Raw genomic sequence first — 12272 nt, 5'->3', positions numbered from 1 at the left:
ACACGTGCCGGAAGGATGCGAGGGGGCCCAGTTTGTTTGGTTAAAGCACAGGCTGTCACCTACGGGATTCCCTTCCTCGCCCTCGTGTCCCGTCCCCACACAGATACTAAGCAGAAAGAGGGGACGACGACAGCAATTACTGAATGCTCCGGGGCTCCCGGGGAGGTGGGGCTCTTGCTCTCTGATGCTGTTGACAACAACAGCGTTCTGAGGAACCCTTCGGGGAGACCTCATTTACTCTTTGGGCAAAAACACGCATCACGTAGACCACTGGTGACTCAGCACTGAAATGTTTGGTTCCAAAGCCTCGGGGTTTGAATATTTTAATATTAGAAATGTAAGAAAAGACGCCAGGAAAAGACAGAACAGCTTCTAGAACTCTGGTGATGTTTCCCTATTGATGCTTTTTATGGTTTGTGGCTTCCATCAAGTCAGAGCTTACATAACACGACTTAAGTCAGAGGCGGTCAGCTGAGGGGAGGCGGCAACGTCAATGATGAAAATAAACTCAATTTCAAGAACTCTGGAGGGAAGCACCTGACTTTTTGCTCTCTTAAAGGAATCTATGCCAAATTATAGGAGGCTGAGTGGAACACAGTACTTCTCGTCAATGACATCAGCAACCCAGTCGGCCCGGCCAGGAATCAGGGCGGCGTCCCCGAGCCTCTGCCCTCGCTGCCCTCCAGACACTTCTGGGAGCTGCTCCGGCCCCTCCGTTCTGACCACCGCTCTTCTCCTGTCCTCACCGTCTGTTACCTGAACTCATGGCATGCCACTCCTCTGTCACCCAAGCATCACCCCATCCACGTGTGTCGCCCTCCTCCTCCGAGCCCCTCGGGGCTCCTTCTGTACCCGCAGGGCCTCCGCAACCGCCCTGCCCGCTCCGCTGGGAAAGCCAAACTCACAACGGTCGAGTGTCCTTCCTTGAGTCACGGGACGGCTCTGGGACCAGAACCTTGGCCATCCTGTGCCAGTGCAGGAGCTGACAGACAGAGACCCCCTTAGCGGCTGCAGGGACTCGTGTATGAGAACGTCAACTCCTGCAGGGGATCCAGTGCGTCACAAGTGAGTGCTGCCCTGACTTTCAGTGGTCACTAGTCACCCTCAAAACCGGACGGACACTGGATGGAAAAAAACAAGCCGCTCGCCTGATTTGAGCCGGCCGGCAATGGCAAATGACAACAGCGACGTGATGTTTGGGTTTAGAATGTAACCTCAGAGGCCAAAGAAGGCACAGAGCCATATTCGTGTGGTGATTTTAAGTTTGAGTTCTGGAAAAACCCTCATACCCAAGGCACCGCGCTGGCCTTACATCACTAGTGAACGCCACGCGTCAAAATCCAGAGACTTGACGCGCAAAATAACCTGGAGACTTTGAATACGTTGATATCTGCAAAGAGGCTACTTCCACGCTGAAAATTAGAACTGGAACATTGAGCGCTGGGCGGAATGTTCCATTTGGAATTATTTCAGAGATTATTAAGAAGAGGTGAGAAGGAAGCTAGTGAACCATTCGTGGTTAAAATACGACGACGATCATGAAACAATGATCACGAAAACATCACTCTTTGCACCTGCTAAAATAAGTTCTTAATTTCTTACACATTAAAATGTCTGGAACTGATACAGTGCCTCTCATGTCAGGAACGCCATCTCCTATATATACATTTTTTCAAAAATTTTTATTTTAGAGAGCATGCACGCATGAGCAGGGATAGGAACAAAGGGAGACAGAGAGAGAGAGAGAGAGAGAGAGAGAGAGAGAGAGAGAGAATCTTAAGGGGGGGTCCATGCTCAGTGCAGAGCCCAACCCAGGACTCGATCTCATGACTCTGAGATCATGACCTGAGCCGATACCAAGAGTCAGACACTTAGTGGACTGAGCCACCCAGGCACCCCTCCGTCTTTTATAATATATGATCTCATTAAGCCCCTGTTAATATGACCTCATTTTCATTTGTGTCACTAGATTAACCATAAGAAAACAAAATCCAAGAGCTAGATATTTACCTTTTTTTTGTCTTTTGATTTTAGATATCATTCAACCATCACAGCCCACAAAGAATCTCAAAATGCTCCTGAGAGTTAAAAACTAGGAGTTTTCCCTTTAAACGAACAGTTGAAAAGAATCCAGTATTTCTTTTGAGTAGGTAGAAAGTAAACCAGAGAGAGCTGCACTGGACCGAAATTTTAACACAAGTCTTGTTTTCCATTTTGATGTGACAAGAGATGACAGCAGATGAGATCCGTCTTGTGCCAGAGTGAATCGAACGTGCATCTGGCCCTCCTGTCGTGACCCCGCGGAAGAAGGCGGACCTGCGCTCCTCTGCGCGTCCCTGAGTGCTTAGCGCGGAGCAGGCTCTTCCTGAGGGCTCACTGATTTGACCCTGGCTTTATACTGGAAGTAACCAGTTAAGTCTCTATTCATTTTTATTTTTTAAGCAGGCCCCATGCCCAGCACGGAGCTTAAACTCATGGCCCTGAGATTAAGAGCTGTGTGCTCTACTCACTGAGCCAGCCAGGTGCCCCAGCAATTATATCTCAAGCGAAGGGAGGTTGGGATGACATTGTCTATCTTTCCAGCCTGGAAATTTTTCATTCTGGTTATTTTAAGAATAGCAATGAAAGCAAACACACAAACGAACAAACAGAAACTTGACATCACCATGACTATCGTTTCTGTAGTCAAATAATTCAGACCCTGATAACTCAGACTGTGTGCTCTGGGTTGAACTTGAGTCTATGAAAAGAGAACAAGGATGAGATCTTTACAGAAATATTTACATTTCTCCGGAGACCTACTTCTAACGGATGGGGGACTTCCTTTCGCCTGCCCAGGGCCCATACCGCCTTCCTTGGGTAAGAGCCTCCGAGTTTGTTGAGGGGGAGCTACCCCTCCTCGCTGGTTATAGTCTTGGTGGTCTAACCAGGAACGTGTCCGCCCTTCCCTTGCCCGAGAAAAAGGCCAAGGGCCTCACTTACGCCACTCAGACACCTTTCCCCGCAACAGGAATCTTGGACCAAGTGCCCCAGCACTGAGGGCAAGGTGGGAGCAGATTCACTCAGTCAGTGACGCTCGGCCGACTGTCAGCTCCAGCTGCCAAAACCCCACGGCTGCCCTGGGCCAAGTCTCCTTCCCGACTCGTTCCTGCCGGTCAGCAAGCTTCCCACAGCCTCCAGCATGTTCCCTCTGTCCTCTGGGTTGGCCCGGGATGGATTCTGTTGCGTGCAACCACAGAATCCGGACTAACGCACAGGAACTCCCCAAACCCGCACTGACCCACAGCACCTTCTGGGCCGATTCCAGGCCAGCCTGACCCACGGACTGAAGGCGTGTACTGAGGACCGCTCTGCTCATCTGCCCAGATTACGGTGGGAATTCTTTAAAACAATAAAATGAACTTGTTGAAAATGGTTCCTCTGATTCTCACTGGCTTCCTCCCTGTCGCCGTCATCAGGAGAGTTGTATTTGAGGACGGAATTATACATTAAGCGGGAGATTCGATTCCTATCAGAAAAGGGTTTTAAATCTAGATTATATTTAAAGAGAATTGAGCTTTTGGTCAGAAACTCAAGAAGCAGGGGCGCCCGGGTGGCTCAGTTGGTTGAGTGTCCGACTCTTAGTTTCAGCTCAGGTCATGATCCCAGGGTGGTGGGATCGAGCCCTGCATCGGGCTACGCGTGGAGTATGAAGCCTGTTTGAGACCCTCCCAATCTCCCTCCCCTCGCCCTTCCCACCCCTCCCTTGCTCACGTGTACCCTCTCTCTCTCAAAAATAAATAAACATTAAAAAAAAAAAATTTTAGGGACACCTGGGTGGCTCAATGAAGCATCCAAACTTGATTTCAGCTCAAGTCATGGTCTTGTGGTTCGCGGGTTCAAGCCCCACATTGGGTTCTCTGCTAATGGTGTGGAGCCTGCCACGGGGGATTCTCTCTCCTCCGTCTCTCTGCCCCTACCCTTCTCTCTCTCAAAATAAATAAACCTAAAAAAATTAAAAATTTTTTACATTGAAATAAAATAAAATAGTACCAAGTCAGGCCCAGGTGAAGGACAAATCACACAGGACGACGTATGTGAAAGGACCGTGAACCTGGGAAGCGCTGTCCCTAAGGTGTAATCCCGGCGGTGGCCTGAACTTGCCAGCTCACCTTGGCCAGGGACGAGTGCCTTCCGAAAGGTTTCCTTCAGAGAGCTGTGCCCGTGCAGGAGTCTGTGGCTGGGAGAGATGGCGACGTGGGAGGTGCCGTAAATGGCCTCGGGGGTCGCCGTGTAGGCCGTCAGCTTTTCTCCCGTGACGTGCCCGTCCACCTGGCAAGTGAAAACAGAGTCATTCCATTCCTCAGTGCTCCTTCCGGGCTGCCGTGCTCCCCGGCCACATCCCCTTCTCCCTCCCCTCCTGTCCCTCCCGAGCACTGGGGCCAATTTTTGGCTGCAGTCCCAGGCACGTAGGGCCCTGTGACGGCCCATGGCAGGGGCAGAGACGGGCAGGAGAGGAGAGGATCGAGTTCCTCTTGGAGAAGCCCTCCCTGGTGCCCCCTGCCAGGCATGCTCGGCGGCCCCCAAGCGCAGGTGGTCAAAGCATGCTAGGAAAGAGGCCCTCCCGTTCCCTGGCTCCTTTGCTCACGAATCAAAAATAACTATCAACACTATGTTGTTTCTGTCCTGACAAAGGGGCTATACTTTCCTCCAGGACTTAAGGTAAAGGAAAAAAATTAAAGGCATCTTTTTTTTTTTTTTCCTAATCTATTTAAGTCCTATGCCCATTTTATGATCTGATTAGTTGGGTTTTTTTTTTTTAATTTTATTTATTTATTTACTTATTTATTTATTTATTTATTTATTTAATGTTTGCTTATTTTTGAGAGAGAGAGGGAAAGCACAAGTAGGGGAGGGGCAGATAGAGTGACACACACACAGAATCTGAAGCGGCTTCAGGCCCTGAGCTGTCAGCACAGAGCCCGACGCAGGGCTCGAACCCACGAACTGTGAGATCATGACGTGAGGCGAAGTCACCTGCTTAACCGACTGAGCCACCCAGGCGCCCCGAGGCATCTACTCTTCTACTCAAAAACACAGTCACTGAGGCTAATACCATTTTGAAGAAGGAAAGAAAGGACAGCTGAGCTCATGACTGAGTGTTCCCAGGGCTGCTTAAATGCCTTTTAAGGAAGAGGCATACATTAGGCATCAACTGAATGCAAATTATATGACCTAGAGGGGACAGATGCTCCCCCCTTTACACGATCCTTCAAATGCGCTCACTGCACGCCAATGACATGCAAGTCGACACTATGGCCTGAGTGCCAGTCAGGTGTCACCTATGGAGCCAGGCCTGTCCCCTCCCCTGAGACAACTCATTTTTAGGGGGGTCCAGGAATGGAGACAGAAACATTTTCATAAAAAAATGCTGGGAAAGGGAGAGAATACGGAAGACGTCCCATGTAAGGCGGCCGAACGACTCAGAGGCCCACGGCCTTCACCCTGGCTGAGGAGCAAAGGCCTTCGACACGGGGACCGGACCCAGTCGAATGCACGGGACCCTCAAATGAGATGGCCCTGAGAGCTGGAACAAAAGTCGCAGCTGGACAGAAATTCAGAAATCTGACCACCTTCTCTGAAGAGTGCTAAGAGGATTTGGTCGTTTCAGGATTTGTTTTACAAAGTCCCGGCTCTCTTACGGGGGGCTTCTCATGTCTGCCACTGGGGTGAGGGGGACCACTTCCGTGGGGAAGATGGCACAGGGCAGCGTGAGCTCCACCCCGGGGACACCACTATGGCTGCCGGTAGGAAGACTCTAGAAAGGCAGGTCAATTTTGCCTCTTGGCTGCTGTCCCCTCCTCCAGATCTGGCCTAAGGTGAGGGATGAGTTTGGAGCTAAAAGAAAGAGCACAAAAGCCTTGAGCAGGAAAGAGACATCGGAAGAATTAAAAAACAAACACAGAACCCACCAGGTGAGACACGACAACATGACAACTATCTAGTCTGTAGGGACCACGAGGAAGAGGTTTGAGGGGCACCTTCCAGAGTAGGTGGGCCCTGAGTAGTGACCTTTGAGCAGCATTTCCGCACAGGCCAGCTCTCTGGAACCCTGGGTAAGCCCCAGTCCTTACCAGCTTCGAGGGTGCCCAGTTCCGAGATGGCGGTAACCTTGGCTCTGTTGGCTTTTAACCTGCTTTGGGACATGAACCCCTTGGAGCCCTGGGCCCGCTGCTCGGGAAAATGCCCACACGACATGGCACACGTCATTTCCGGGAGCTCGTGGACCCGCAGAAAGCTCTGTATATCTGCGCTGTCCAGGAGGGTGGCCACTAGCAGCATGAGGCCACGGGGCACCTGGGGAGTGGCCAGTATTGCTGAAAGCGTGAGAGCACAGATCTCAAAGACTTTGCACCAAAACCAGAATGTAAACTTAATCCCTCAAGAAACGTGTTACTGGTCGCATCCTAAAGTGAGAATTTTCGGCACACAGTGGGTTAAGTAGAAGCATGTGATCAGAGTCAGTTTCTGTTTCTTTGTGCTTTAAAAATGCGGCCACCACGAAGCCTGGGATTCCGCGTGCGCCCGGCAGTGTTTCTCCACGCGACAGGGCCGTGGCGCTGTCCCGAGCCGCTGATGGGCTCAGCGGCTTCTGAGACCGCAGAAGGGCATCTGGGAGCTTTAATGGATGGGGACACTATCGCCTGATCACCTTCAATGTGAAGTCCAGATGGCAGCCCACACAGTCCCCGATCCAGTGGGCCTGCATGCCTTTTATTCCATACCATTCTGGAAGGTCTGCCAGCGCGTCCTGCATGGCCTGTAGGGGCGACAGGAGGAAGGAAGGATTACTTCAGAGACAGCACACGATGGGGGGGGTCTGGCTGAGGCAGGAAAAGCGCGACACCAACAGAGGCCCCGGATGCAGGGCCCTTCTTGCCCACCTGCCAATCCGAGGAGCTCGAGGAGCTCGGCAAGGGTCGGAAACAGACGCACTCAGCACGACTCAATTCAGTGAGATGGGTTTGACCGCTTTCTCTATTCGGAGGGGACCAAGGTTTCAAGGAAGGAAGCAAATTAAGGAAGAAAGACCTTAATTAACATCTTTGATGAGTGTAGTGGGTGCGTTTTTCTCTCCCACGGTCTGGGAAGTACGCAAAACGAGTTCAAGTTTGTGAATTTTGAAACTCTAAGATAAGCAGCTCAGGGGGATGGGCATTCTACAACTCACCTGTATCAGAAATAGAACACTATATATTACATCTCTGCATTAAAAGTACCAGCATAAAGGAAACCATCACACTGATTTGTGTAAATATTTGCTATTAGAAGTGTGTATCTAGGGGCGTCTGGGTGGCTCAGTCGGTTGAGCGTCCAACTTTGGCTCAGGTCATGATCTCATGGTTCATGGGTTCAAGCCCCGCAGTGGGTTCTGTGCTGACAGCTCAGAGCCTGGAGCCTGCTTCGGATTCTGTATCTCCCTCTCTCTGCCTCTCCCCTGCTGGCACTCTGTCTGTCTGTCTCTCTCTCTCTCTCAAAACTAAACATTAAGAATAAATAAATAGGGGCACCTGGGTGGCTCAGTCAGTTAATCATCCAACTTTGGCTCAGGTCATGATCTCATGGTTCGTGGGTTCGAGCTCCACGTCAGGCTCTGTGCTGCCAGCTCGGAGCCTGGCGCCTGCTTCGGATTCTGTATCCCCCTCTCTCTCTGCTGCCCCCCTCCTCCCCAGCTCACACTCTGTCTCTCTTTCAAAAATAAACAAACATTAAAAAAAAATTTTTAAAGAAGTGCGTATCTATTTTCACTGTTATTTGTTTTGTCTACTTTTACTCCTAAATGCCTATAAAAGGGAGGCTTTTCTATGAGTTACTCTCTATGGCTTCAACTACATGCCGTCCCTCAGCGTTTGATGATGAGACACATTCCTTCAACAGATGGGTTTAAAAGCAAATCACATACTTACATTGTGAAGAGTCTAACTATTTTATTTATTTTTTTAATTTTTTTTTCTTAACGTTTATTTATTTTTGATAGGGAGAGACAGAGCATGAACGGGGAGGGTCAGAGAGAGGGAGACACAGAATCTGAAGCAGGCTCCAGGCTCCTAGCTGCCAGCACAGAGCCCGATGTGGAGCTAGAACTCACAGACCAAGAGATCATAACCTGAGCCGAAGTCGGCCGCTTAACCGACTGAGCCACCCAGGAGCCCCTTTATTTTATTTTTAAATGTGTATTTATTTTTGAGAGGAAGAGAGACAGAGAGAGAGAGAGAGAGAGAGAGGCAGAGAGAGAGGCAGAGAGAGAATCCCAAGCAGGCCCCACACCATCAGTGCAGAGCCTGGCACAGGGCTCGAACTCACAAACTGTGAAAACATGACCTGAGCTGAAATCAACAGACGCCTAATCGACTGAAACACACAAGCACCGCAAAGAGTCCAAGTTTAAATTCTTAATTGTATTACGATTAATAAAGGCAACACAACAATGTTTTACTTGTCCAGTGTTTTGTAATTCATACGGTGCCTCTACACATCTCTTCCCACATGCTCGGGGGTAGGGTAGCTCACTTTCAAATCAACGAACTTACGCTCAGAGAGCTTATACTTTCTGACGCGAGGCTGCAGGAGCAGACGAGCCAGAACTACAACCCACACTTACTAACATTCTTTCCCCTCCAGCACAGAGATTCGCACTCAGTCATGCGATAAACAACACAGGGCATTTCCTATACCCGTCATCTGGCTACCCATCCTGTGTCATCTATGTGATAGAGTCTGGAAGCTTCAAGATCCAGAAATTTCTTCTGAGCCAGAAACTGTATATAATGGACCCCATCGAGCTGGCCAGCCATGCTTTCATTCGTTTCTCTACTCCACCACAATGTATTAGCCACCCACCCCTCTACACCGGGACCCCATCTAGGCGCTGGGGGCCTGCGCATATGCAAAGCAGAACGTGCCAGAGTCTCTACCGTGAAGTCTAAACAATGCACGCATGCAGCCTGCTGCTGGTAGTCGGGTAACTGATCAAAGTTCAATGCCAGATGCAATTAGCATCATGGAAGGTGAGACATGGGTCCTGGAGATGAGGCAAGGAAGCCGAAAAATTGTGGGAAGGAAGGGAAGAGAAGGAGCGGAGTGAGAAACAGGGAGAGATACGAGAAGAGGTGGGTGGATGAACCCCCTGAGAAGGAGAAGGAAAGTCACAGGAGTGAGTGAGGAAAGCAAGGCTCCAAAAAGGACAGACAGGGAGAGTGAAGGGGAATCTGAAAGCAGACAGGTAATGGAAAATGGAGCAGGTGAAGGAACGAAAGCTGGGGACGAGCAAATCCTACCGTGTGTGGGGCGACAGGGTGTGTGCCCACAGCAGGGTGCAAGGAACAGCGAGTGCTGTTCTGGAACAGAGCTTACTGGCTGCTCAGTGACACGGTGAGCCTTCCTGCGGCAGGGCCATCAGTCTCGAGTGACAAGAAGGGGAAAGAGGAACAGAGGGCTACACTGACATGAAAACTGAAGTCAGACATGTGCGTGCCACACGGAAGGGGGAGAGCACCGGAAAGCCTCGGTGAGTTCAAGTTGTCCTTCGGACACGACAAGCGCACAAAGGCTTAATAGACGCAGGCCCCCTTCCTTTCTGCCACCAATGAACCTAGTGATGATGGGACACTCAGCACGATCCTCAACGTCGAGACCCAACCACCCTGCTGGTGTTTGGAGGTCGTTCCTAGGCTTCTCCCGTTTCTGGACTGTTCCTCGTGAAAGATGAAAAAAATACCTTTTTAATAATGAAATGTAATCAAGCAGAAACTGTGGGTATTTTAACGCCCACCTGGTAATGTGGAAAGGAGATCCGTGAAAGCCAAATAGCTGATAAAGAAGATACAGAAAAAGTGTAATAAGGTAAGTTTTAGAACTTGAGAGTTCCCGGTGATCTGTGCTTGGGACACTACAGGTTGCTGATGACACGCTCTTGTGCTAGGAACGCGTGCCCAATATCCCGGGACACGATCAAGGGCACCTAGAGCTGCTCGTTTTAAGTAGAATCAGGAGCAAATCAACCATGTTCAAATGGCATACATACATTCCAACCTCTTGTGATCACAGCCGGGGGGAGGTTTCCAGGCGAAATCTAAAATACTTAATGGTTCCGCATCAACTTACGCATAAAGAGCGAACATTTGAGAAGGTGGCAGAACTCCGGCTGCGACTGTTCATTATGCTTCAACTAAAGGGACGTGCTTTCAGGGGCACCTGGGTGGCTCAGTCGCGTGACCATCCGACTCTCGGTTTGGGCTCAGGTTCATGGTCTCACAGTTTCGTGAGTCTGACCCCTGCATCAGGCTCGGCACGGACAGCGTGGAGCCTGCTTGTGATTCTCTCTCTCTCCCTCTCTGTCTCTGCCCCTTTCCCACTCTCTCTATCTCTCTCAAAATAAATGAACTTTAAAAAAAAAAAAAAAAAAAAGGGACATGCTTTCAGTTTCTCAAAAACCACCCAGCCTGCCCTATGGCCTGGGCATGGGCAATGCCCCGGCCTGGCCCAGCCGCCCTGTCTAAAGCACCCCTTCATTTCTCCTTATTCCACCTCCCTCATTGCCCATCTCTTCTTTGGTCTGCTTGCTTATTCCTTGACGGTCGGGCCCGTCCTCTGGATTGTAAGCTCCCAGAGAGCAAGGACCGGGCTCGTTTGGGTTCACCACTGGGTACACAGCACCCACAGCTCCCGGTGGGTAGTGGACCCTTTGAATCCATGAAAAATATGCATAACTGAGATATGGGCCTCCTGTCAAGGTAATATAGAGAGCAGCCCCCTTTCCTCTGTTCCCCCTCCTCCCGAGAGTAAAGAGGAAGCCCGTCTCTAACAATCTGGAATAGCCAAGGCTCTCTGCTTTCAGGAGACCCGTCCCAGTGGCCACGCGGCCGATAGTGCACACGTGGCCTTATCCTCCCATGGGCTTGGCACCATGAGGCTGGCTCTTCAAGGGGCCCTTTGGCAGCCTTTCAACTTCATTGGTGTCCCTTCCTTTTCCTCTCTTAGGGATCTCAAGAGGGCTCAATCCCATGACTGTAACACAGCAAGCGTTCTAATCAAAGAGAAAGTTACCAAAGACCACAAAAAAAAAAAAAAATTGATACAAGATCTTATCTTTAAAAAAATTTTTTTAATGTTTATTTTTGAGAGACAGAGTGAGAGAGGGACAGAGTGTGAGTGGGGGAGGGGGAGAGAGAGAGAGGGAGACACAGAATCCGAAGCAGGCTCCAGGCCCTGAGCTGTCAGCACAGAGCCCGACGCGGGGCTCGAACTCACAAACCATGAGGTAGGTCATGACCCGAGCCAAAGTTGGATGCTTAACCGACTGAGCCACCCAGGTGCCCCTGATTCCAGATTCATCTTTAAATGTGACTTCTGGGGTGTCTAAAAATCACTGATGGTGATGGCTTGAGGAAGTATAAGATCTTGACGCATCAAAGCAGAGTTCAATTATAGGCCGCGTGTAGTGTGCATGTATCTAGTTGGATAAGGATGCTTCGGGAACTGATTAACCATGCACATCACGGGCAGAGATGAACGCTCCACTGGCTGGAATACTGACCCGATGGAAAGGGCCTGTTTCCTGGCTCTTTCAGATAAACAGCAGTTTCCCCACCTCTCCCTTTCCTGACTGACATAAACGGAACACGAATTTGCACAGCTACGTATGTGCACATGGTTTGAGAAAGCTCAAAAACAAGTATTAGAAACCCGTAAGAGTTTCTGTTACTGCCAGCACAGACTTGAGACACGGAACGACTAGTTTTAGAATAACCCAGAGAGTAAGGTGAATTCCAGGATTCGGTCTTGGATCTACAGTCCTAAAGATGCATGAGAGAGAAAAACGAGTAAGTGGGTTAGAACTGCAGTGTATACTCCATCTAAAAGCAAGGTTCTCTGGGGCGCCTGGGTGGCCAAGTCGGTTAAGCATCCGACTCTTGATTTCAGCTCAGGTCATGATCTCCTGGCTCGTGAGTTCGAGCCCTGCTTCGGGCTCCGTGCTGAGCCTGCTTGGGATTCTCTCTCTCTCCCCCCCCCTCTCTTGCCCCTCCCCTGCTCATGCTCATTCTTTCTCTCCCTCAAAGATAAATAAATAAACTTAAAAAAAATTTTTTAAAGAAAAAAAAAATGAGGCTTTCCTAGAAGTCAGTTTTTTCAAAGTAACCAGCGGCTTTGGAAATTAGGAAATGGAATGTGGTATCTCAATTATGAATGAATCATGTACCAAAGATTCCATGTACCCATCAACTTCAATTACA

General features: G+C 49.8%; 1 protein-coding gene across 13 annotated transcripts in view; it reads right to left on the bottom strand.

The window, feature by feature from the left end:
- LARS2 (leucyl-tRNA synthetase 2, mitochondrial) overlaps positions 1-12272 on the bottom strand; it is a 188454-nt gene that overhangs the window by 63824 nt on the left and 112358 nt on the right. For 12 of the 13 annotated variants that reach the window (XR_008420593.1, XR_002071834.2, XM_053898226.1 and 9 more), the window contains 2 exons: positions 6692-6799; positions 4152-4311 (listed from right to left, as the gene is read on the bottom strand). Coding sequence is in view for 10 of the 13 variants with exons in the window: in XM_053898226.1 (XP_053754201.1) it covers positions 4152-4311; positions 6692-6799 (268 nt within the window). In the remaining 3 variants the exon portion in view is untranslated. The other variant, XM_019416538.2, reaches the window with a different exon arrangement.

Source organism: Panthera pardus, unplaced genomic scaffold (genome assembly GCF_024362965.1).
Source record: "Panthera pardus isolate Hobbes unplaced genomic scaffold, ASM2436296v1 HiC_scaffold_8, whole genome shotgun sequence".
NCBI lineage: Eukaryota > Metazoa > Chordata > Mammalia > Carnivora > Felidae > Panthera > Panthera pardus.
Note: the sequence above shows the minus strand (reverse complement) of the source record. Positions and strands in the feature narration are given on the sequence as shown.